The 26,600-nt window shown below is 40.5% G+C and overlaps 1 protein-coding gene across 3 annotated transcripts in view; it reads left to right on the top strand.

Annotated features, from left to right (window-relative positions):
- Positions 1-26,600, top strand: part of ZMYM3 (zinc finger MYM-type containing 3) — a 486,348-nt gene that overhangs the window by 298,577 nt on the left and 161,171 nt on the right. For 2 of the 3 annotated variants that reach the window (XM_053699094.1, XM_053699092.1), the window contains exon 14: positions 24,107-24,216. In XM_053699094.1, the coding sequence (XP_053555069.1) occupies positions 24,107-24,216 (110 nt within the window). The remainder of the gene's footprint in view (positions 1-24,106; positions 24,217-26,600) is intronic. The other variant, XM_053699093.1, reaches the window with a different exon arrangement.

Genomic DNA, 26,600 nt, shown 5'->3' with positions numbered 1-26,600 from the left:
AGATGTTGGGGGTGCCAGAAATAGGTCTTATGGCCTTCCATCATTGGTTATATTTTTAGTAACGTGATGATTTCCTTCTAAATACAGGGAAAGTCCACAGCTGCGTTCATTACTTGTGGGAATACAGAACCTGGCCACAGGGAGGAGGCAAAGACACCCCAGCCAAAGGCTTAAATACCTCCCCCACTAACCCAATTCCTCAGTCATTCTTCTTCACAGAAGGTTGGCAGAGAAGTGTCAGAAGTTTTTCAGAGTATTTCCTTATGAGGGGTATCTGCCCTTCTGGATGGAACCAGAATTTTAAGTAGTCTTTTCAGCCTCTCAGTGAGAGCATGGATGAAAGTTAGTCTAGAGATGCAGGGAGAGTCTTTCTTCGAAACCATCCAGACTCAGATTAATGGCTCCTATAAGCAATCGGTGTTGACTAGTTTTTGCTGTCTGCTTTCTTCACTCAAGTCCATGTCAGAGGTGCTGCTACTGTCTGTCAAATTTGAAGAACAGTGTTGACGTTCCACAGATTGGATTCCGGTAAGATTGTTTCATTTTACACACATGTTAACAATAGAAGACAGGGTCTCAGTGGGACTCCTTTATCTTTATGGAATCAAGGGTTAAAAATCTCCTGAGTTAGATTATTGAACAGTGGGGTCCTTTAATCATGTTTGTGATTTTGACTGAGTATGTGCACTGAGACATTTTAGCCTCTTAGGCTAATACGGAACATACAGGTTATAGTGCTGCACAGTTTTATTAAGCTGCCATGCTTTTACTTAGCAGGGGTGGTCCTGCATGAGGCAGCATGTGACTGCCTCATTCTGCAGAGAAGAGCTAATTTCTCTACCTGTCTGGCTCATAGGAGGTGGTGAGTGCCCCAGCCATTGGGGGATAAAGGTGCCAGTTTTTTTTTTTTTGTCTAAAACTCTTAATTACAATTATGGAGGATTCTGATATGCTAGAAGATTCCTCTGATGCAGATTTTGATACCTGCATATGTTGAGGAGGCCCGGGTAAACCAGCCTGCTCAATTACGTTCCGTATGCCGCAATAGGGTGGCAGTTCCCCTAAGTGCCATTACTCCGTCTGAGGGAGAGTTTTTTCCACCAGAGGTTACTGCGTCTTTTCATATGGCCGTCTCTATGGCTTTAGCGAGTTTGCCTCTTCCTCCTACGCGTAAACCAAGGGTTAGTCTGTGCTCTCATTCACATGGGCCATCGTGTAAGATGGCGACTATGCCAGATCAGGGTGCGGTTTCCTCTGAGGCTTCAGCGTTAGAACCAAAAGGGTCAGAATCGCCTGGTTTGATTCCTCCGACTACAGAGGATTTGGCGTTTAGACTTAGATTTACACGCCTGTGTTTACTTCTGAGAGAGATTTTGGTGGTGATAGACGTTCCCAGTCCTGATTCTTCAGGCGGTTCTCAGTCCTTTCTATCAGATAACAATCTTGCTTAGACATATGGAGGGGGTTGGATCCTCTTCTTTATCGTCTGTATGTATATAGTTATAAAATCCCAGTCCCAATCTCTATGGGGGGTCTGTTATACTCAGGCAGAACCTGTTCGTTTTACACTGCCTTTTGAATTTTTGTTTGTGCATTTAACAGATTTCTTTTCTAATCCATTTCGGATATTTTTTTAAGAGCTTGGGATTCTTGTGGGCACTCTTTTTGAGGTTCGTTACTTGGGTTGTTTGTTTTGAAAGACTTTGGTTGTGACTATTGGTCTTCCATGGAAGCTCTAGGTTTCTGCTCGGGGTGATGATTCCCTCTATTTCATCGATCTTATTTTCTTTATCTCAGTTTTCCTAGCACTGCAGGAATTTAAGATTAATTTATTTTTGTTTTTTGACAGACGCATCGTACCCTTGAGGACGGGCAGGTCCTGTTTTGGGTAATTGTTTAGTCTGTTCTTCTACTTCTTTCGATTTATTATGGTCCAGACAAGGCAGGACCTTTCTTATGTCTTCTGGATGTTTTATGGATGCTGGATCATATGGGTTTGGAGGTCCTAGAGTCCAGAATTAAGTTTTTTTTATTTGCCCTGCTGGACTAGGTGACTCTTGGAGTCTTGTCACAGTATTTTTTGCAGTGTCATTGCACTGTTTGTGTAGGGTCCCGTCCTTTTTTGGGTCAGAGGATTTTATTCTGAGTTTATTGCTCATCTTTGCTTCAGAGAGATTCCTAGGTTCTCTCTACTAGGATGTCTTACCTGACCAAAGCAGTCCAGTGTAGCCTGATGGTTATCTTTGCGACTGTGCATTTCGACGGTGGATGGTACGAATCCAGCTGCTGTCGCTGAATGACCATTTTACCATTCTTGTTCAACATAGTCCGGTTATTGGGGACCGTTGATTTCTTCATATCCACGTTTTAATCCCAAGTCTTTGGGATCTGGGGTTTTTATGCGACAGCCTATTTCTAAGTGTTACGGTGGCTCCAGAGTCTTGGCATTCTGGTTTTACCAGCATCGCCTAGTAGACTTTTTGGGATTGCTGCTTCTATTTTCCATCGGTCAGGGGTGGACTTAGACTGAGGTCTAGTGTGGCGCCAAGTAAGATCCTTGTATGCGTTTTGGTCTTTCAGACAGGAAGGCTCTTTAGCAGTGAACAAGTGTGGAGGCCCCACATGAAACAGGTCTACCGTTTTCTGCTCTACTGGATTTTCCTTCCTGTTCGTGTGAGCCTTGGGCTCACGTTCTGTTTTTATGCTGCACTTGCTACAAATTAATAAATGTTTCTATTTTATCATATGGATACTTTGTTTCTTGTGAAGAGGAGTTGCTACAGATTTTTCCTTTCCTAAGGAAGGCTATTTGCCTTGCAGCTGATAACCCCTCTGGTGGCTCTGAGAGAATCAACCAGCTGCGAACCATGAGTCTTGGTTTCAGTCATTGGCATGGGTGTGTCAGTTACAATGTCTGACACTGCAATTAAACCACTCATTCTCTATACAAAGTTAGATTTCTTCTTCGGGTTCTGTCCTTCAATTCCCCTTCAATTCCCCTTCAGGCCTTCATTGGCGCTGTGGAGGGGGTGTTGGGTTCAGGCCAGGTCTTCACCTTAGCTTGAGGTTTCTTTGACTCTATCTTGCAGGATTTCCAGTGGGGCTATCATTCTCCAGTGGATCCAGATCTCCCGGTATTGGGGAATTTTTTCACCTTGTTCCCCTGGGGCAGTTCTGTCTTGTTTTCTTCCCTGTCAGTTGCGAGAGTTTGTTTTTGGGGAATGTGGATTAGGATTTTCCTTCCAATTCTCCTTGTTTTTTTTTTTCTGTAGAGCGTTTGCTCTGGGGTCTGGTCTTTTGGATCTATGCCAGTTGGGGGCCCTTGGTGAGTGGATCATTTTTAAATTGTGAGTTCCTCCTGCAAAGTTGGTGGGGTCTCACATTTGGTAGTGGGCAGAGGCCCACTACAACCTCTTGACCATACTCCGTTCATTGAGCGTGCTCTTTCGGAACAGACGGTCCTTACGTTCATCCGTTTTGCTCTGTCTATCCAGAGTATCTTGTAATGTGTATCTGAAGAGAACAGGTGGAATTTCTCATGTGAGGTCCTCCGGGTTATGGGTATAGAATTGAGTGTTGGCGCTAACTGTTATCCTAAATGCCTGGTTAAAGGATAAACTACTCCTCCTTAGTAGTTTAAAAAAGTGTAGGTGCTAAAATTAAAAAAGGGGGTAACTGGCGCTAATGGTTAGATTAGCTAGGATAACACTACCAGAATGTTGACTGTTATATTAATATACGGCTGTCCGTCAGAGTGAAGAATAAACAAGTGATACGGGTATCTAATAATGTCCTACTATTAACTGAAAAAAACTATATAGTGTTTCAATTCTTAATTTGATATAGTGGCAGCGTGTTTTAGTAAACAAAAATAGTGAAGAAGGTATTTACCTATTTGACATCGTCAATAATATTGTGAGTATAATACAAAAAATGTAAAAATGTTAAAATAGTTACGTGTATACGTAAGATGTGGGTGACAATTGAGGTCTATATGTATAGATAGTAAGTGACAGATTGTGTAGCAAAAAATGAATTTCTATGGCTGTTACTGCATAAAATATTTATTCCTAAAAAAGTCAATAAAACAACAATCAATATAATTAAAATAATTCGAATATTATATTAGGGACGTCTCAAAAAATGGTCTTGATAACATTTTTACATTTTTTGTATTATACTCACAATATTATTGACGATGTCAAATAGGTAAATACCTTCTTCACTATTTTTGTTTACTAAAACACGCTGCCACTATATCAAATTAAGAATTGAAACACTATATAGTTTTTTTCAGTTAATAGTAGGACATTATTAGATACCCGTATCACTTGTTTATTCTTCACTCTGACGGACAGCCGTATATTAATATAACAGTCAACATTCTGGTAGTGTTATCCTAGCTAATCTAACCATTAGCGCCAGTTACCCCCTTTTTTAATTTTAGCACCTCCGGGTTATGGGGCCTTAGGAATTAGTTTGCCGGCCTAGCGAGAGGTATGCTTAGAGTTTGAATCCTGCTGTGGCAGTTTTCTTATGACTCTGAGGAGGTCTAATTTAACCTCCTTATCTAAACCTTTTTTTTTTTTTTTTTCCCGGTCATGTGTCTCTCTCTGGTGAGGATGTCGATTTTATCTGGAGTGTGCACCAGTGAGACTGTTACTCCATTTTTTACCGCAAGCTTGTACTCACGGTTGAGTGGTTTTGATGCCATGAGAGTTCCCTTGTTGCTGGGATCCTCTCTGGCGAAGTTCCATAGTGTAGTGGTTATCAAGTCTGTTTACCACGCAGAATGTCCTGGGATTGTGACCCAGTGGTACTAGGGCACAGGTTTCTTTGAGCTGCAAAACAGAGGCATTGCCTTTGTTGCTAGCCATCCTTTGAGCTTTAAAGAGTTATTCATCACCTTTTTTAGGTGTTGAGTGTTCCCTTTCTCTCTCTCTCTGTGTTGGGTGGAGTTAACTTGTCCTGATCTCTTCTGGATACTGGAGTATGCTTCTCCCTCTCTAGAATGAGCTGGATCAGAGCTTGTCTAGCTAGTTCTTGTTCGAAGGGGTAGCCATCATAGATAGGCTTAGCTGCCTGGCAAGCATAAGTTGCGGTTGGATTCCAGCTGTAGTATTTCTCTGGCATGTGATTTCGCAAGCAATTTTTGCTTTCTGTTGGAGCTACGATCCCAAAGACTTAGCTTCCGGGTGTTCCATTGTGTTTACTAGGGTCCTGTCTGTGGCAGGGCCTGCAAGTCAAAACCTTGTTCATTTTTGGGGTTTCATTTATCCTTCTGGGTCGCATCGGGTTCCGTTGTAACTGTACAGGAGGTGGGCTTTGAATCTTATTCAATTACCTATTTTGTCTATAGATTGGTTTTGTTTTTTCTACGTGTCGTAGTTCTGTATTGTAATTTGCAATACGTTCTTCCTTTTGTGATCTCCCTTCTAATAGGGTTATTTCTGGTTGTTGTTCTTGTCCATATGGGTAGAGGTTCTTCCTTTTTTTTGGGTGGGGGGTATCCTTCCCTGTGTTTTCTGTCAGTTTTCATCAGAGTAGACAGCTTTTCTTTCCTGGTAGGAGTGTTTTTTTTCCCATGTAATTGGCAAGAGTCCATGAGCTAGTAACGTATGGGATATACAATCCTACCAGGAGGGGCAAAGTTTCCCAAACCTCAAAATGCCTATAAATACACCCCTCACCACACCCACAATTCAGTTTTACAAACTTTGCCTCCTATGGAGGTGGTGAAGTAAGTTTGTGCTAAGATTTCTACGTTGACATGCGCTTCTCAGCATTTTGAAGCCCGATTCCTCTGAGTACAGAGAATGTCAGAGGGATGTGAAGGGAGTATCACCTATTGAATGCAATGGTTTTCCTAACGGGAGATCTATTTCATAGGTTCTCTGTTATCGGTCGTAGAGATTCATCTCCTACCTCCCTTTTCAGATCGACGATATACTCTCATATATCATTACCTCTACTGATAATTGTTTCAGTACTGGTTTGGCTATCTGCTTTATGTGGATGGGTGTCTTTTCGGTAAGTATGTTTATTACTTAAGACACCCCAGCTATGGTTTGGCACTTTATCCATTTTATATAAAGTTCTAAATATATGTATTGTACTTATATTTGCCATGAGTCAGGTTCATGTATTTCCTTGTGCAGACTGTCAGTTTCATATTTGTGGAAAATAAACGTTTTAAGAAATATTTTTTCTTACCTGGGGTTTAGTCTTTTTTTCAGATTGACTATATATTTCTTGCAAATTGCGGGCAGTACTAGGCCCGCGGGTGCGCCTAATGCTAGAGTTTATTGCGTCATTCCTGGCGCGAAACTTTTTTGGCGCGAAAGTACGTCTGACGCTAGTTCGTCATTTCCGGCGTCGTAGTTGACGCCGAGTCCTTACACAGGGTTGCGTCGTTAGTGACGCAAGTGTGTCATTTCCGGATGTTGTTGGTGCCAAAACATTTTCAGTCACGTGCATCATACTTGGCGCCAAATTTCTCTTGTTAAGTGTATCCAGTCCACGGATCATCCATTACTTGTGGGATATTCTCCTTCCCAACAGGAAGTTGCAAGAGGATCACCCACAGCAGAGCTGCTATATAGCTCCTTCCCTAACTGTCATATCCAGTCATTCTCTTGCAAGCCTCAACCAAGATGGAGGTCGTAAGAGAAGTGTGGTGTTTTATACTTAGTTTATTCTTCAATCAAAAGTTTGTTATTTTTAAATGGTGCCGGAGTGTACTGTTTATCTCAGGCAGTATTTAGAAGAAGAATCTGCCTATGTTTTCTATGATCTTAGCAGAAGTAACTAAGATCCATGGCTGTTCTCACATATTCTGAGGAGTGAGGTAACTTCAGAGAGGGAATGGCGTGCAGGTTTTCCTGCAATAAGGTATGTGCAGTTAATATTTTTCTAGGGATGGAATTTGCTAGAAAATGCTGCTGATACCGAACTAATGTAAGTAAAGCCTTAAATGCAGTGATAGCGACTGGTATCAGGCTTATTAATAGAGATACATACTCTTATAAAAATGTAATATAAAACGTTTGCTGACATGTTTAATCGTTTTTATATGTATTTGGTGATAAAACTTATTGGGGCCTAGTTTTTTTCCACATGGCTGGCTTGAATTTTGCCTAGAAACAGTTTCCTTAGGCTTTCCACTGTTGCAATATGAGTGGGAAGGGCCTATTTTAGTGCTTTTCTGTGCAGCTAAAATTACTGACACAGACATCCAGCTTCTTCTTGCATGATCCAGGACATCTCTGGAGGGCTCAAAAGGCTTCAAAGTCGTTTTTGAGGGAGGTAAAAAGCCACAGTAGAGCTGTGGTAGTTGTGACTGTTTGGAAAAAAAAAAAAAACGTTTTTGTCTTTTATTATTCAGTTTTGGGTATTAAGGGGTTAATCATCCATTTGCAAGTGGGTGCAATGCTCTGCTAACTTGTTACATACACTGTAAAAATTTCGTTAGTGTAACTGCCTTTTTTCACTGTTATTTCAAATTGACAAAATTTGTGTTTCTTAAAGGTGCAGTAACGTTTTTTATATTGCTTGTAAACTTGTTTAAAGTGTTTTCCAAGCTTGCTAGTCTCATTGCTAGTCTGTTTAAACATGTCTGACACAGAGGAAACTACTTGTTCATTATGTTTGAAAGCCATGGTGGAGCCCCATAGGAGAATGTGTACTAAATGTATTGATTTCACCTTAAACAGTAAAGATCAGTCTTTAACTATAAAAGAAATATCACCAGAAGATTCTGACGAGGGGGAAGTTATGCCGACTAACTCTCCCCACGTGTCAGACCCTTCGCCTCCCGCTCAGGGGATGCACGCTAATATGGCGCCAATTACATCAGGGACGCCCATAGCGATTACCTTGCAGGACATGGCTGCAATCATGAATAATACCCTGTCAGAGGTATTATCCAGGTTGCCTTAATTAAGAGGCAAGCGTGATTGCTCTGGGGTTAGGAGAAATACAGAGCGCGCAGATGCTGTAAGGGCCATGTCTAATACTGTGTCACAATATGCAGATCATGAGGACGGAGAGCTTCAGTCTGTGGGTGACATCTCTGATTCAGGGAAACCTGATTCAGAGATTTCTAATTTTAAATTTAAGCTTGAGAACCTCCGTGTGTTGCTTGGGGAGGTATTAGCTGCTCTGAATGACTGTAACACAGTTGCAGTGCCAGAGAAATTGTGTAGGCTGGATAAATACTATGCGGTACCGGTGTGTACTGATGTTTTTCCTATACCTAAAAGGCTTACAGAAATTATTAGCAAGGAGTGGGATAGACCGGGTGTGCCTTTTTCCCCACCACCTATATTTAGAAAAATGTTTCCAATAGACGCCACTACACGGGACTTATGGCAGACGGTCCCTAAGGTGGAGGGAGCAGTTTCTACTTTAGCAAAGCGTACTACTATCCCGGTTGAGGACAGTTGTGCTTTTTCAGATCCAATGGATAAAAAATTGGAGGGTTACCTTAAGAAAATGTTTATTCAACAAGGTTTTATTTTACAGCCCCTTGCATGCATTGCGCCTGTCACGGCCGCGGCTGCATTCTGGTTTGAGGCCCTGGAAGAGGCCATCCATACAGCTCCATTGACTGAAATTGACAAGCTTAGAACACTTAAGCTAGCTAACTCATTTGTTTCTGATGCCATTGTTCATTTGACTAAACTAACGGCTAAGAATTCCGGATTCGCCATCCAAACGCGTAGGGCGCTATGGCTTAAATCCTGGTCAGCTGACGTGACTTCGAAGTCTAAATTACTCAACATTCCTTTCAAGGGGCAGACCTTATTCGGGCCTGGTTTGAAGGAAATTATTGCTGACATTACTGGAGGTAAGGGTCATACCCTTCCTCAGGACAGGGCCAAAGCAAAGGCCAAACAGTCTAATTTTCGTGCCTTTCGAAATTTCAAGGCAGGTGCAGCATCAACTTCCTCCGCTTCAAAACAAGAGGGAACTTTTGCTCAATCTAAGCAGGCCTGGAAACCTAACCAGTCCTGGAACAAAGGCAAGCAGGCCAGAAAGCCTGCTGCTGCCTCTAAGACAGCATGAAGGAACGGCCCCCCTATCCGGCGATGGATCTAGTAGGGGGCAGACTTTCTCTCTTAGCCCAGGCGTGGGCAAGAGATGTTCAGGATCCCTGGGCGTTGGAGATCATATCTCAGGGATATCTTCTGGACTTCAAAGCTTCCCCTCCACAAGGGAGATTTCATCTTTCAAGGCTATCTGCAAATCAGATCAAGAAAGAGGCATTCCTACTCTGTGTGCAAGACCACCTAGTTATGGGAGTGATCCATCCAGTTCCGCGGATGGAACAAGGACAGGGTTTTTATTTGAATCTGTTTGTGGTTCCCAAAAAAGAGGGAACCTTCAGACCAATTTTGGATCTAAAGATCTTAAACAAATTCCTCAGAGTTCCATCTTTCAAAATGGAAATTATTCGGACCATCCTACCCATGATCCAAGAAGGTCAGTACATGACCACAGTGGACTTAAAGGATGCCTACCTTCACATACTGATTCACAAAGATCATCATCGGTTTCTAAGGTTTGCCTTTCTAGACAGGCATTACCAATTTGTAGCTCTTCCCTTCGGGTTGGCTACAGCCCCGAGAATCTTTACAAAGGTTCTGGGCTCACTTCTGGCGGTTCTAAGACCGCGAGGCATAGCGGTGGCTCCGTATCTAGACGACATCCTGATACAGGCGTCAAGCTTTCAAGTTGCCAAGTCTCATACAGAGATAGTTCTGGCATTTCTGAGGTCGCACGGGTGGAAAGTGAACGAGGAAAAGAGTTCTCTATCCCCACTCACAAGAGTCTCCTTCTTAGGGACTCTTATAGATTCTGTAGAAATGAAAATTTACCTGACGGAGTCCAGGTTATCAAAACTTCTAAATGCTTGCCGTGTTCTTCACTCCATTCCGCGCCCTTCGGTAGCTCAGTGTATGGAGGTAATCGGCTTAATGGTAGCGGCAATGGACATAGTGCCATTTGCACGCCTTCATCTCAGACCGCTGCAATTATGCATGCTGAGTCAGTGGAATGGGGATTACACAGATTTGTCCCCTCTGCTAAATCTGGATCAAGAGACCAGAGATTCTCTTCTCTGGTGGTTGTCTCGGGTACACCTGTCCAAGGGTATGACCTTTCACAGGCCAGATTGGACAATTGTAACAACAGATGCCAGCCTTCTAGGTTGGGGTGCAGTCTGGAATTCCCTGAAGGCACAGGGATCGTGGACTCAGGAGGAGAAACTCCTTCCAATAAATATTCTGGAGTTAAGAGCAATATTCAATGCTCTTCTGGCTTGGCCTCAGTTAGCAACACTGAGGTTCATCAGATTTCAGTCGGGCAACATCACGACTGTGGCTTACATCAACCATCAAGGAGGAACCAGGAGTTCCCTAGCAATGTTAGAAGTCTCAACAATAATTCGCTGGGCAGAGTAACACTCTTGCCACCTGTCAGCAATCCATATCCCAGGCGTGGAGAACTGGGAGGCGGATTTTCTAAGTCGTCAGACTTTCCATCCGGGGGAGTGGGAACTCCATCCGGAGGTGTTTGCTCAGTTGATTCATCGTTGGGGCAAACCAGAGTTGGATCTCATGGCGTCTCGCCAGAACGCCAAGCTTCCTTGTTACGGATCCAGGTCCAGGGACCCAGAAGCGACGCTGATAGATGCTCTAGCAGCGCCTTGGTTCTTCAACCTGGCTTATGTGTTTCCACCGTTTCCTCTGCTCCCTCGACTGATTGCCAAAATCAAACAGGAGAGAGCATCGGTGATTCTGATAGCACCTGCGTGGCCACGCAGGACTTGGTATGCAGACCTAGTGGACATGTCATCCTTTCCACCATGGATTCTGCCTCTAAGACAGGACCTTCTGATACAAGGTCCTTTCAATCATCCAAATCTAATTTCTCTGAGACTGACTGCATGGAGATTGAACGCTTGATTCTATCAAAGCGTGGCTTCTCCAAGTCAGTCATTGATACTTTAATACAGGCACGAAAGCCTGTTACCAGGAAAATCTACCACAAGATATGGAGTAAATATCTTTATTGGTGTGAATCAAAGAATTACTCATGGAGTAAGGTTAGGATTCCTAGAATATTGTCTTTTCTCCAAGAGGGCTTGGACAAAGGATTATCAGCTAGTTCCTTAAAGGGACAGATTTCTGCTCTGTCTATTCTTTTGCACAAGCGTCTGGCAGAGGTTCCAGACGTCCAGGCATTTTGCCAGGCTTTGTTTAGAATTAAGCCTGTGTTTAAACCTGTTGCTCTCCCGTGGAGCTTAAACTTGGTTCTTAAGGTTCTTCAAGGAGTTCCGTTTGAACCCCTTCATTCCATTGATATTAAACTTTTATCTTGGAAAGTTCTGTTTTTGATGGCTATTTCCTCGGCTCGGCTCGGAGAGTCTCTGAGCTATCTGCCTTACAATGTGATTCTCCTTATCTTATTTTTCATGCAGATAAGGTAGTTCTGCGTAACAAAAACCTGGGTTTTTACCTAAGGTGGTTTCTAACAAGAATATCAATCAAGAGATTGTTGTTCCATCGTTGTGCCCTAATCCTTCTTCAAAGAAGGAACGTCTCTTACATAATCTGGACGTAGTCCTTGCCTTGAAGTTTTACTTACAAGCTACTAAGGATTTTCGTCAAACATCTTTCCTGTTTGTCGTTTACTCTGGACAGAGGAGAGGTCAAAAAGCTTCGGTAACCTCTCTTTCCTTTTGGCTTCGGAGCGTAATACGCCTAGCCTATGAGACTGCTGGACAGCAGCCCCCTGAAAGGATTACAGCTCATTCTACTAGAGCTGTGGCCTCCACCTGGGCCTTCAAAAATGAGGCCTCTCTTGAACAGATTTGCAAGGCTGCGACTTGGTCTTCGCTTCACACTTTTTCAAAATTTTACAAATTTGATACTTTGCTTCTTCGGAGGCTGTGTTTGGGAGAAAGGTTCTTCAGGCAGTGGTTCCTTCCGCTTAATCCTGCCTTGTCCCTCCCATCATCCGTGTACTTTAGCTTTGGTATTGGTATCCCACAAGTAATGGATGATCCGTGGACTGGATACACTTAACAAGAGAAAACATAATTTATGCTTACCTGATAAATTTATTTCTCTTGTAGTGTATCCAGTCCACGGCCCGCCCTGTCCTTTTAAGGCAGGTCTAAATTTTAATTAAACTACAGTCACCACTGCACCCTATGGTTTCTCCTTTTTCTGTTTGTTTTCAGTCGAATGACTGGATATGACAGTTAGGGGAGGAGCTATATAGCAGCTCTGCTGTGGGTGATCCTCTTGCAACTTCCTGTTGGGAAGGAGAATATCCGACAAGTAATGGATGATCCGTGGACTGGATACACTACAAGAGAAATAAATTTATCAGGTAAGCATAAATTATGTTTTTTCATTAATTTATTACCCCATTGCTATTTGCCTCTTGCCTTTTTCTATGTCAGAGGGCTATGCTGTTTGCATTTTTTTCCCATTCCTGAAACTGTCATATAAGGAAATTGATCATTTTGCTTTATATGTTGTTTTCTTTTACATTTTGCAAGATGTCTCAATCTGATCCTGTCTCAGAAGTATCTGTTGGAACTTTGCTGCCTGACATCGGTTCTACCAAAGCTAAATGCATCTGTTGTAAGATTGTGGAAATTATATCTCCGAATGTCATTTGTAATAGTTGTCATGATAAACTTTTACATGCAGACAATATATCCATCAGTAATAGTACATTGCCAGTTGCAGTTCCTTCAACTTCTAATGTACATGATATACCTATGAATTTTAAAGAATTTGTTACTGATTCTATCCAGAAGGCTTTGTCTGCATTTCCGCCTTCTAATAAACGTAAAAGGTCTTTTAAAACTTCTCATAAAGTTGATGACATTTCAAATGACCGACAACCTACTGAATTATCCTCCTCTGATGATCTATCTGATTCAGAAGATCCTTCCTCAGATATTGACACGGACAAATCTACTTATTTATTTAAAATGGAGTATATTCGTTCTTTTGTTAAAAGTGTTAATTACTTTAGCTATTGAGGAAGCCAGTCCCCTTGACGTTAAGGCTAGTAAACGTTTAAATGCTGTTTTTAAACCTCCTGTGGTTACTCCAGAGGTTTTTCCTTTTCCTGATGCTATTTCTGATATGATTTTTAAGGAATGTAATAAGCCAGGTACTCCTTTTATTCCTTCTTCAAGGTTTAATAAATTGAATCCTTTACCAGCAATTGCTATAGAGTTTTGGGAAAAGATCCCCAAGGTGGTTGGGTCTATTTCTACTCTTGCTAAACGTACTACTATTCCTATGGAAGATAGTACTTCTTTTAAAGATCCTTTAGATAGGAAACTTGAATCTTATCTAAGGAAAGCCTATTTATATTCGGGTCATTTTCTCAGGCCTGCAATTTCTTTGGCTGCATAAACTTTTTGGTTGGAGAATTTAGCGAAACAAGAATTGGATCCTGACATGTCTAGCATTGTTCGCTTACTGCAACATGCTAATCATTTTATTTGTGATGCCATTTTTGATATTATCAAAATTTATGTTAGATCCATGTCTTTAGCTATTTTAGCTAGAAGAGCTTTGTGGCTTAAAGCTTGGAATGCTGATATGACATCTAAGTCTAGTTTACTATCTTTCTTTCCAAGGTAATAATTTATTTGGTTCTCAGTTGGATTCTATTATTTCAACTGTTACTGGGGGAAAGGGAGTTTTTCTACCTCAGGATAAAAAAACCTAAGGGTAAATCTAAAGCTTCTAACCATTTCTTTCATGTAATTAACAAGAGTCCATGAGCTAGTGACGTATGGGATATACATTCCTACCAGGAGGGGCAAAGTTTCCCAAACCTTAAAATGCCTATAAATACACCCCTCACCACACCCACAAATCAGTTTTACAAACTTTGCCTCCAAGGGAGGTGGTGAAGTAAGTTTGTGCTAGATTCTACGTTGATATGCGCTCCGCAGCAAGTTGGAGCCCGGTTTTCCTCTCAGCGTGCAGTGAATGTCAGAGGGATGTGAAGAGAGTATTGCCTATTGAATGCAGTGATCTCCTTCTACGGGGTCTATTTCATAAGGTTCTCTGTTATCGGTCGTAGAGATTCATCTCTTACCTCCCTTTTCAGATCGACGATATACTCTTATATTTACCATTTCCTCTACTGATTCTCGTTTCAGTACTGGTTTGGCTTTCTACAAACATGTAGATGAGTGTCCTGGGGTAAGTAAGTCTTATTTTCTGTGACACTCTAAGCTATGGTTGGGCACTTTATTTATAAAGTTCTAAATATATGTATTCAAACATTTATTTGCCTTGACTCAGAATGTTCAACTTTCCTTATTTCCAGACAGTCAGTTTCATATTTGGGATTATGCATTGAATTATCATATTTTTTCTTACCTCAAAAAATTTGACTTTTTTCCCTGTGGGCTGTTAGGCTCGCGGGGGCTGAAAATGCTTCATTTTATTGCGTCATTCTTGGCGCGGACTTTTTTGGCGCAAAAATTATTTTCCGTTTCCGGCGTCATACGTGTCGCCGGAAGTTGCGTCATTTTTTGACGTTATTTTGCGTCAAAGATGTCGGCGTTCCGGATGTGGCGTCATTTTTGGCGCCAAAAGCATTTAGGCGCCAAATAATGTGGGCGTCTTTTTTGGCGCTAAAAAATATGGGCGTCATTTTTGTCTCCACATTATTTAAGTCTCATTATTTATTGCTTCTGGTTGCTAGAAGCTTGTTCACTGGCATTTTTTTCCCATTCCTGAAACTGTCATTTAAGGAATTTGATCAATTTTGCTTTATATGTTGTTTTTTTTTCTTTTACATATTGCAAGATGTTCCACGTTGCAACTGAGTCAGAAGTTACTACAGGAAAATCACTGCACAGTGCTGGAGCTACCAAGCTAAGTCTGCTATAAACTTTTGGTATCTGTTTCTCCAGCTGTTATTTGTATTGCATGTCATGTCAAACTTATTAATGCAGATCAAATTTCCTTTAGTACTGTTACATTACCTGTTGCTGTCCATCAACATCTAATTTTCAGAGTGTTCCTGATAACATAAGAGATTTTATTTTTTAAATCCATTAAGAAGGCTATGTCTGTTATTTCTCCTTCTAGTATACATAAAAGTCTTTTAAAACTTCTCTTTTTTTCAGATGAATTTTTAAATGAACATCATCATTCTGATACTGATAATGGTTCTTCTGGTTCAGAGGTTTCTGTCTCAGAGGTTGATGCTGATAAATCTTTGTATTTGTTCAAGATGGAATTTATTCGTTCTTTACTTAAAGAAGTGTTATTTGCATTAGAAATAGAGGATACTGGTCCTCTTGATACTAAATGTAAACGTTTAAATAAGGTTTTTAAATCTCCTGTAGTTATTCCAGAAGTGTTTTATCTCCCTGATGCTATTTCTGAAGTAATTTCCAGGGAATGGAATAATTTGGGTAATTTATTTACTCCTTCTAGACGTTTAAGCAAATTATATCCTGTGCCATCTGACAGATTAGAGTTTGTTGGGACAAAAATCCCTAAGGTTATGGGGCTGTCTCTACTCCTGCTAATGTACTACTATTCCTATGGCAGATAGTACTTCATTTAAGGATCCTTTAGATAGGAAAATTGAATCCTTTCTAAGAAAAGCTTACTTATGTTCAGGTAATCTTCTTAGACCTGCTATATTTTTAGCGGATGTTGCTGCAGCTTCAACTTTTTGGTTAGATGTTTTAGCGCAACAAGTAACAGATCCTAATTTTATAGCATTATTATTATTCTATAACATGCTAATAATTTTATTGGTGATACCATCTTTTGATATCATTAGAGTTGATGTCAGGTATATGTCTCTAGCTATTTTAGCTAGAAAAGCTTTATGGATTAAACTTGGAATGCTGACATGTCTTCTAAGTCAACTTTGCTTTCCCTTTCTTTCCAGGGTAAATAATCATTTCGTTCCTTTCCTCACAACAAGGAACAAAAGCCTGATCCTTCATCCTCAGGAGCGGTATCAGTTTGGAAACTATTTCCAGTTTGGAATATATCCAAGCCTTATAGAATCCTATAGCCAGCTCTTAAGTACCTATGAAGGTGCGGCCCTTATTCCAGCTCAGCTGGTATGGGGCAGATTACGTTTTCTTCAAAGAAATTTGGATCAATTCCGTTCTTAATCTCTGGTTTCAGAAACATTGTTTCAGGAAGGTACAGAATTGGCTTCAAGTTAAGGCCTCCTGCTAAGAGATTCTTTTCTTTCCCGTGTCCCAATTGACACAGCAAGGCTCAGCATTTCTGAAATGTGTTTCAGATCTAGAGTTGGCTGGAGTATTTATGCCAGTTCCAGTTCTGGAACAGGGGCTGGGGTTTTATTTTATCTCTTCATTGTACCAAAGAAGGTCAATTCCTTCAGACCAGTTATGGATCTATCATTATTGAATCGTTATGTTAGGATACCAACATTCAAGATGGTTACTGTAGGTCTATCCTGCCTTTTGTTTAGCAAGGGCATTATATGTCTACAATAGATTTACAGGATGTGTATCTGCATATTCCGATTCATCCAGATCACTTTTAGTGTCTGAGATTCTCTTTTTAGACAAGCATTACCAGTTTTTTGGCTCTACTATTTGGTCTAGCCTCAGTTCCAAGAATTTTTTTTTCAAAGGTTCTCGGTGCCCTTCTTTCTGTAATCAGAGAATAGGGTTTTGGTATTTCCTTATTTGGACGATATCTTGGTACTTGCTCAGTCTTCTCATTTTCGAAGAATCTCATACGAATCGACTTGTGTTGTTTCTTCAAGTTCATGGTTGGAGGATCAATTTACCAATCAGTTTATTGATTCCTCAGACAAGGGTAACCTTTTTAGGTTTCTAGATAAATTCAGTGTCTATGACTCTGTCCTTGTCAGACAAGAGAAGTTTAACATTGATATCAGCTTGTCAAAACCTTCAGTCACAATCATTCCCTTTGGTAGCCTTATGCATGGAAATGTTGGATCTTAGGACTGCCGCATCAGATGCGATCTCCTTTGCTCGTTTTCACATGCGACCTCTTCAGCTCTGTATGCTGAACCAATGGTGCAGGGATTACTCAAAGATAACTCAATTAATATCTTTAAACCGATTTTACGACACTCTCTGACATGGTGGACAGATCACCATCGTTTAGTTCAGGGGGCTTCTTTGTTCTTCCGACCTGGACTATAATCTCAACAGATACGAGTCTTACAGGTTGGGGAGCTGTGTGGGGGTATCTGACGGCACAAGGGGTTTGGGAATCTCAGGAGGTGAGATTTCAGATCAATATTTTGGAACCCCGTGCAATTTTCAGAGCTCTTCAGTCTTGGCCTCTTCTGAAGAGAGAGTTGTTCATTGTTTTCAGATAAGACATTGTCACAACTGTGGCATACATCAATCATCAAGGAGGGACTCACAGTCCTCTGGCTATGAAAGAAGTATCTCGAATTTTGGTTTGGGCGGAATCCAGCTCCTGTCTAATCTCTGCGGTTTATATCCCAGGTATGGACAATTGGAAAGCGGATTATCTCAGTCGCCAAACGTTGCATCCGGGCGAATGGTCTCTTCACCCAGAGGTATTTCTTCAGATTGTTCAAATGTGGGAACTTCCAGAAATAGTTCTGATGGCTTCTCATCTAAACAAGAAACTTCCCAGGTATCTGTCCAGATCCCGGGATCCTCAGGCGGAGGCAGTGGATGCATTTTCACTTCCTTGGAAGTATCATCCTGCCTATATCTTTCCGCCTCTAGTTCTTCTTCCAAGAGTAATCTCCAAGATTCTGAAGGAATGCTCGTTTGTTCTGCTGGTAGCTCCGGCATGGCCTCACAGGTTTTGGTATGCGGATCTTGTCCGGATGGCCTCTTGCCAACCGTGGACTCTTCCGTTAAGACCAGACCTTTTGTCTCAAGGTCCTTTTTTTCCATCAGGATCTGAAATCCTTAAATTTAAAGGTATGGAGATTGAACGCTTGATTCTTGGTCAAAGAGGTTTCTCTGACTCTGTGATTAATACTATGTTACAGGCTCGTACATCTATATCCAGAGAGATATATTATAGAGTCTGGAAGACTTATATTTCTTGGTGTCTTTCTCATCATTTTTCTTGGCATTCTTTTAGAATACCGAGAATTTTACAATTTCTTCAGGATGGTTTGGATAAGGGTTTGTCCGCAAGTTCTTTGAAAGGACAAATCTCTGCTCTTTCTGTTCTTTTTCACAGAAAGATTGCTATTCTTCCTGATATTCATTGTTTTGTACAAGCTTTGGTTCGTATAAAACCTGTCATTAAGTCAATTTCTCCTCCTTGGAGTTTGAATTTGGTTCTGGGAGCTCTTCAAGCTCCTCCGTTTGAACCTATGCATTCATTGGACATTAAATTACTTTCTTGGAAAGTTTTGTTCCTTTTGGCCATCTCTTCTGCTAGAAGAATTTCTGAATTATCTGCTCTTTCGTGTGAGTCTCCTTTTCTGATTTTTCATCAGGATAAGGCGGTGTTGCGAACTTCTTTTGAATTTTTACCTAAAGTTGTGAATTCCAACAACATTAGTAGAGAAATTGTGGTTCCTTCATTATGTCCTAATCCTAAGAATTCTAAGGAGAAATCGTTGCATTCTTTGGATGTTGTTAGAGCTTTGAAATATTATGTTGAAGCTACGAAATCTTTCTGTAAGACTTCTAGTCTATTTGTTATCTTTTCCGGTTCTAGGAAAGGCCAGAAAGCTTCTGCCATTTCTTTGGCATCTTGGTTGAAATCCTTAATTCATCTTGCCTATGTTGAGTCGGGTAAAATTCCGCCTCAGAGAATTACAGCTCATTCTACTAGGTCAGTATCTACTTCCTGGGCGTTTAGGAATGAAGCTTCGGTTGACCAGATCTGCAAAGCAGCAACTTGGTCCTCTTTGCATACTTTTACTAAATTCTACCATTTTGATGTATTTTCTTCTTCTGAAGCAATTTTTGGTAGAAAAGTTCTTCAGGCAGCGGTTTCAGTTTGAATCTTCTGCTTAGGTTTTTCATTAAACTTTATTTTGGGTGTGGATTATTTTCAGCAGGAATTGGCTGTCTTTATTTTATCCCTCCCTCTCTAGTGACTCTTGTGTGGAAAGATCCACATCTTGGGTAGTCATTATCCCATACGTCACTAGCTCATGGACTCTTGTTAATTACATGAAAGAAAACATAATTTATGTAAGAACTTACCTGATAAATTCATTTCTTTCATATTAACAAGAGTCCATGAGGCCCACCCTTTTTTTGGGGTGGTTATGATTTTTTTGTATAAAGCACAATTATTCCAATTCCTTATTTTATATGCTTCGCACTTTTTTTCTTATCACCCCACTTCTTGGCTATTCGTTAAACTGATTTGTGGGTGTGGTGAGGGGTGTATTTATAGGCATTTTAAGGTTTGGGAAACTTTGCCCCTCCTGGTAGGAATGTATATCCCATACGTCACTAGCTCATGGACTCTTGTTAATATGAAAGAAATGAATTTATCAGGTAAGTTCTTACATAAATTATGTTTTTCGTTCCTTTCGTCAAAATAAGGAACAAAAATCTAATCCTTCCCCTAAGGAATCGGTTTCCAATTGGAAGCCTTCCTCAAATTGAAATAAATCCAAGCCTTTTAAAAAAAACAGTCAGCCCCTAAGTCCGCATGAAGGTGCGGCGCTCATTCCAGTTCAGCTTTTAGGGGGCAGGTTAAGGTTTTTCAAGGATATTGGGATAAATTCTGTCCAAAATCAATGTATTCAGAGCATTGTCTCTCAAGGGTATCGAATAGGATTCAGAGTAAGACCTCCTGTGAGAAGATTTTTTTTTTCTCTCACACATCCCAGCAAATCCAGTAAAAGTTCAGGCTTTCCTGATGAGTGTTTCAGACCTGGAGTCTTCAGGGGTAATCATGCCAGTTTCAGGAACAAAGTTTGGGGTTTTATTCAAATCTATTCATTGTCCCAAAGAAGGAAAATTCATTCAGACCTGAAAATTTTTAACGTTATGTAAGAGTACTAACTTTCAAGGTGGTGACTATAAGGACTATTCTGTATTTTGTTCAGCAAGGACATTATATGTCTACAATAGACTTGCAGGATGCATACCTTCATATTCCGATTCATCCAGAACATTATCAGTTCCTGAGATTCTCTTTTCTAGACAAGCATTACCAATTTGTTGCTCTTCCAACAGCTCCAAGAATCTTTTCGAAGGTTCTAGGTGCCCTACTCTCTGTAATCAGAGAACAGGGTATTGCGGCGTTTCCTTATTTGGACAATATCTTGGTACTAGCTCAGTCTTTACGTTCTGCAGAATCTCACACAAATCAACTAGTGTGGTTTCTTCAAAAACATGGTACAAGGGTCACCTTTTTAGGTTTCCAGATAGATTCAGTGTCCATGACTCTGTCTCTAACAGACAAGAGACGTTTGAAATTGTTTGCAGCCTGTCAGCACCTTCAGTCTGTCATTCCCTTCAGTGGCTATGGGCATGTAAGTTTTAGGCCTCATGACTGCAGCATCGGATGCGATTCCTTTTGCTCGCTTTCACATGAGACCTCTCCAGCTTTGTATGCTGAATCAATGGTGCAGGGATTATACAAAGATATCACAATTAATATCCTTAAATCCCAATGTTCGACACTCTCTGACGTGGTGGTTGAATCACCAGCGTTTAGTTCAAGGGGCTTCCTTCGTTTGATCAACTTGGACTGTGATCACTACAGATGCAAGTCTTTCAGGTTGGGGAGCTGTTTGGGGATCTCTGACAGCGCAAGGGGTTTGGAAATCTCAAGAGGCGAGATTACCAATCAATATTTTAGAACTCTGTGCAACGAAAGAAGTATCTTGGATACTTGCTTGGGCGGAATCCAGCTCCTGTCTAATCTCTGCGGTGCATATCCCAGGTGTAGACAATTGGGAGGCGGATTATCTCAGCCATCAGACTTTACATCCAGGGGAGTGGTCTCTCCATCCAGATGTGTTTTCTCAGATTGTTCAGATGTGGGGTCTTCCAGAGATAGATCTGATGGCCTCTCATCTTAACAAGAAACTTCCCAGATACCTGTCCAGGTCCAGGGATGTTCAGGCGGAAGCAGTGGATGCGCTGACACTTCCTTGGTGTTATCATCCTGCTTACATTTTCCCGCCTCTAGTTCTTCTTCCAAGAGTGATCTCCAAAATCATAATGGAACAATCGTTTGTTGCTGGTGGCTCCAGCATGGCCACACAGGTTTTGGTATGCGGATCTTGTTCGGATGTCCAGTTGCCATCCTTGGCCACTGCTATTAAGGCCGGACTTTCTATCTCAAGGTCCGTTTTACCATCAGGATCTCAAATCATTAAATTTGAAGGTATGGAAATTGAACGCTTAGTGCTAGATTTATTAAAGCCCTACGGCTGCAAGTTCTCACAAGAACTTGCTCGCCGTAATTTATCAAGCAGCGGTCACCAGACCGCCGCTTCCCCAACCTCTTCGCCACCTCTAAGGTGGCTAAATTCAATCTCCTTGGTCTAGTCAGACCGAGGAGATTGACAGCTCCTGCCCGCGGCTGATTGGCTGTGCACGGGCAGGTGGCGGGATTGCACGCAAGCGCAAAATTGCGCTTGTGTGCAAAGGCGAATACCTGCGGGTAATTTCGCCCAGCCACAGGCGAGCTGAGGCATACAGGGGCGCGTATATGCAACTTTCTAATTTACTCCTATTATCACATTTTCTTCATTCTCTTTGTATCTTTATTTGAAAAATTATGTACGTTTAGATGCCGACCCATTTTTGGTGAACAACCTGGGTTGTTCTTGCTGATTGGTGGATAAATTCACCCACCAATAAACAAGTGCTGTCAGGGGCTGAACCAAACACTAGCTGGCTCCTTAGCGTAGATGCCTTTTTCAAATAAAGATAGCAAGAGAACGAAGAAAAAATTGATAATAGGAGTAAATTAGAAAGTTGCTTAAAATTGTATGCTCTGTGAATCATGAAAGAGAAAAAATTTCAGTTCAGTGTCCCTTTAAAGGGACAGTCAACACCAGAATTTTTGTTGTTTAAAAAGATGGATAATCCCTTTATTACCCATTCCCCAGTTTTGCATAACCAACAGTTATATTAATACACCTTTTACCTCTGTGATTAACTTGTATCTAAGCATCTTCTGATAGCCCCCTGATCACATGACATTTTATTTATCTATTGACTTTCATTTTAGCCAATGAGTGCAGTGTCTGCCACAAGCTACGTGCGTTATCACATGTTATCTATATGGCTGACATGAACTGTTGTGAAAAGTAAATAAAAAAGCATGTGATTAGAGGCGGACTTAAAGGGCTTAAAAATTATCATATGAGCCTTCCTAGGTTTAGCTTTCAACTAAGAATACCAAGAGAACAAAGCAAAATTGGTGATAAATGTAAATTTAAATGTTGTTTAAAATTGCATGCCCTATTTGAAATGTGTTTTTTTTATTGGACTTGACTGTCCCTTTAAAGGGACATAAAACAAGTTGAGTTAGAGACAAAATATATGTACATTAATTACTTTACCTGCAAATTTATACTGCAGTGTCTCGCCATTTACCCTTTCATTTTAGTTTATGAATTATACAGCTCTAACTCCCCCCACACAATTCCTTTTATGGATGTAGCTATATCCATTGTTGTTTTGGTAAAATGCACAAATAGGGATTATCTGCTGGAGCATGCCTAGTAGCTGTGAACTCCGTGTTTAGACACAGGCATTGTATTTCAACTGATAAGTTGTGGAGCACAGTGCTCCAGACAGCATGGCTATTTGCTATTTAAGTATTTTTGCTTATTTTTGAAAATTATTTTAAAATACTTCCCAACAATTTTTAAACAATTTTTTTTATGCAAACTATTTTTACTTAATTAGCCCTTTTAGGATCTGCACAGCACTCAACCTGTTTTATGGCACTTTAAAGGGACATGAAACCCACATTTTTTTCTTTCATGATTCAGATAGAGAATACAATTTTAAACAATATTCCAATTTACTTCTGTTATCTAATTTGCTTAATTCATTAGATATCCTTTGCTGAAGAAATAACAATTAACATGGGTGAGCCAATCACACGAGGCATCTATGTGCAGCCACCAATCAGCAGCTACAGATCCATTTTAGATATGCCTTTCAACAGAGGATATCAAGAGAATGTAGCAAATTAGATAACAGAAATAAATAAGTTGTTTAAAATTGCATGTACTATCTGAATCATGAAAGAAAAAATGTAGGTTTCATGTCCCTTTTAATGCTGCCTAATTTTGAATGGAACAGTTGGACTACAGTGCTGAAAATTCATTTTTGATTGGGTTAGTGCTAGAAAATGTTAAGTTAAGCCATAGTTCTTTAAAATGTTACCAATTCTTTCTCATAATTTGCTTCTCAGAGAGCCTATTTTTACTTGGGGAAAAAATAAGCTTTTTTAAAGAAATGTATATGATAATTTGCTTCTATTTAGAGTTGGGTGTTATGCCACATAATTTCAGAGCTGATGTTGGAATAATTAACAGGAGCATGCTTTGGAGGGCAGTGGAAGGCTCAAGAGTTAATCATTGATGACTTGAGTGCTCTCTTAAAGGGATACTGAAGTAAAAATTTAAATTTAATCAGATAGTATGCAGTTTTAATAGACTTTCCAATTTACTTCCATTATCAAACTGTGCAGTCTTTTTATATACACACTTTGAGGCACCAGCTCCTACTGAGCATGATAGAGGGGGCAGCAAACTGAAGTAAATCTTGAAATATGTCAGTAGCATTGCATACTCAGCAAATACATTTTTTTTCTTTCTGTGTTTAATAGTCCTATGAAAAAAAAAAAACTGAATCCACATGAAATCATTACAGCTTTTCATTTAACCCAAAACAAGTCATTACTATTTCTGTGTGCATTGAGCAGATGTTCACCCTCATTCAAACACTTCTCTTGTTCAGATTATCAGCTTGTTGCATGTAGTAGATATTGATGATACAAATTGCATATTTGTGGACTATACTTTTTAACTCATCAATTAAAGCACTGTAGTAAGAAACAAACATTTTGCATTATTTTTTTATTAACAGGTCAGAGTTCTGGATCAAAACCTTCAACAAATGCCCATCAAAAAGTAGAGACTAATACGGTGAGAGGACAACGACCTGATGGCAGGGGAGAAAAAGAAGGGAAAAGCCAAGTAAGAGAAAAGGGGGGGTTATTAGAGCATCCTGAGGATGGGAAGTGCAAAGGTGAGGCAGACTAAACGATAATGGGCTTAATTTGAGCGAAGAGATGCAAATGTTTTCCATTCGGAAGTGTTATTTGTTACTAGTTTAAAATAACTTTTCTTTCTAATGACACGGTGAGTCCACGGATCATCTAATTACTATTGGTTATATCACTCCTGCCCAGCAGGAGGCGGCAAAGAGCACCACAGCAAAGCTCCCTTCCCTCCAAACCCAGTCATTCTCTTTGCCTACGTTAGAGCAAGAAAGTGGTAAAGTTTAGGTGTTAGAAGATTTGTCAAGCAAGATTTTATTTTTTTAGCAGTGCAAGATTGTGCTGCTTTGTCCTAGGGTGTAGCCGTAGTCCATATCAGTCTCTTCAGTAGAGCAGTGGTGGCTTTTAAGCAATGGGAACTTGTGGGGGTACAATCCTCACTGCGCCTCCCATATATTTAATGCTGCCCTAAGTTTGAAAGCCTGAGTAAGATTACTCAGTCTTTGTTTTCCTCCACAGGTCCATGTGAGGGAACATAACATGTCTCTCAAACCTAGTGAGCTGCCTTGCTGCCTGGCAGATTTCTAAAGGTAAGTGCTAACTTTATATTTTCTTGGAGCATATGCAGAAAAAAGATGGCACTTTAAAGTCAATATTATGGGACAAAAGACATCCTCCTTTGGATTAGGGGATCATTTTATTGTGGGCAGTATGGCAGGCACTGGGGACGAGGAGACTTAGAGGCGATGTTTTACTTTTTATTATACTCCAGACGGCTTTACAATACATTTAGCCGACCGGGAGGTTAATTTTGTAACGCCCACAATGGGCGGGGATAGCAAAGGCGGCAATTTTCTGTTGCGCACTTTTTCGCTACACTTCCTGTGTTCCGGAGCGGAGATAGCTTCGACACAGATGATTAGCAGCATTGCACCGGACTGCAATTTACAAGTTGAGCCCAAATTATCTATCTGAATATTCACTCCGTTGTCAGGCAGGTAAGCACCTCAGCAAAGCTAAGGTGTAGAGGTTGTCTGGAGTGTTTTTATGATACGTTATTATTTTACTACAGAAAAATAAAGCAGTTTTTAAAAATAAATAAATTAAAGGAACAGTTTTTTTTGTGTGTGTGGTATTTTCTAAATAAAATATCAGTTTATTTGTTCTGTTTATTTGTGAATAAAGATGGACCAAGAGGCCCTGCAGGATGTTACATGTTCTTTATGTTTTGATGCTAATGTGGAACCACCGATCCCTTTCTGTTCCTCATGTATTGAGAGAACTTTGCATTTCAGGGATATACTTTTTTTCTGAGCCCAAATTGTCTAGGGCGTATGCTGTTCAGGAGTTTTCTAACGATGTTCAAGTTATGCCGCAGCTTTCTCCTCAAGTGTCCCAGAATTTATCGTCCACACATCCAGTGCCCTGCGCTTCCTCTCTTACTCCACCTGGAGTTACGTTGCAAGACATTGCTGTCCTCTGCGGCATCTGATGCATTGTCCGCTTTTCCCATGCTGCAGGGAAAACGCAAGAGGAAATGTAAAGAATTAGTGAGTAAGGTTGCTGACTCAATCGTGGCTATTCCGAAGAAATCTGAGGAGGAAGATACTTTGGTAGCATCTGAGGGTGAAATCTCAAACGGTGAAATTCCTTCTGCTGATACTGAAGTTATATCCTTCAGGTTTAAGCTCGAGCATCTACGTTTGTTACTTAAAGGGACACCGTACCGAAATTTTTTCTTTCGTGATTCAGATTGAGCATGAAATTTTAAGCAATTTTCTAATTTACTCCTATTATCAAATTTTCTTCATTCTCTTGGTATCTTTATTTGAAATGCAAGAATGGAAGTTTAGATGCTGGCCCATTTTTGGTGAACAACCTGGGTTGTCCTTGCTAATTGGTGGATAAATTAATCCACCAATAAAAAAGTGCTGTCCAGAGTACTGAACCCAAAAAAAGCTTAGATGCCTTTTTCAAATAAAGATAGCAAGAGAACGAAGAAAAATTGATAATAGGGAGTATATTAGAAAGTTACTTAAAATTGCATACTCTTTCTGAATTACAAAAGAAAATTTTTGGGTTCAGTGTCCCTTTAAGGAGGTTTTTGCTACCTTGGACTACCCTGACACTATTGTCGTAGTCAATCCCAAGAAGTCTAATAAGCTAAACAAGTATTTTGATGTACCTTCCGTGGTGGAGGGTATTACCTGTACCAGATCGAGCTACAGAAATTATTGCTAGGGAATGGGAGAGACCGGCTATCCCTTTTTCTCCATCCCCTATATTTAAGAAGATGTTTCTTATAGCAGACTCTATATCAAGGAATCTTGGCAGACGGTCCCAAAGGTGGAAGGGGCAATT

The sequence above is a fragment of the Bombina bombina genome, chromosome 1 (genome assembly GCF_027579735.1).
Source record: "Bombina bombina isolate aBomBom1 chromosome 1, aBomBom1.pri, whole genome shotgun sequence".
In the NCBI taxonomy this organism is placed as follows: Eukaryota; Metazoa; Chordata; class Amphibia; order Anura; family Bombinatoridae; genus Bombina; species Bombina bombina.
The sequence above is the reverse complement of the archived record's forward strand: the minus strand, read 5'-3'. Positions and strand labels throughout refer to the sequence as shown.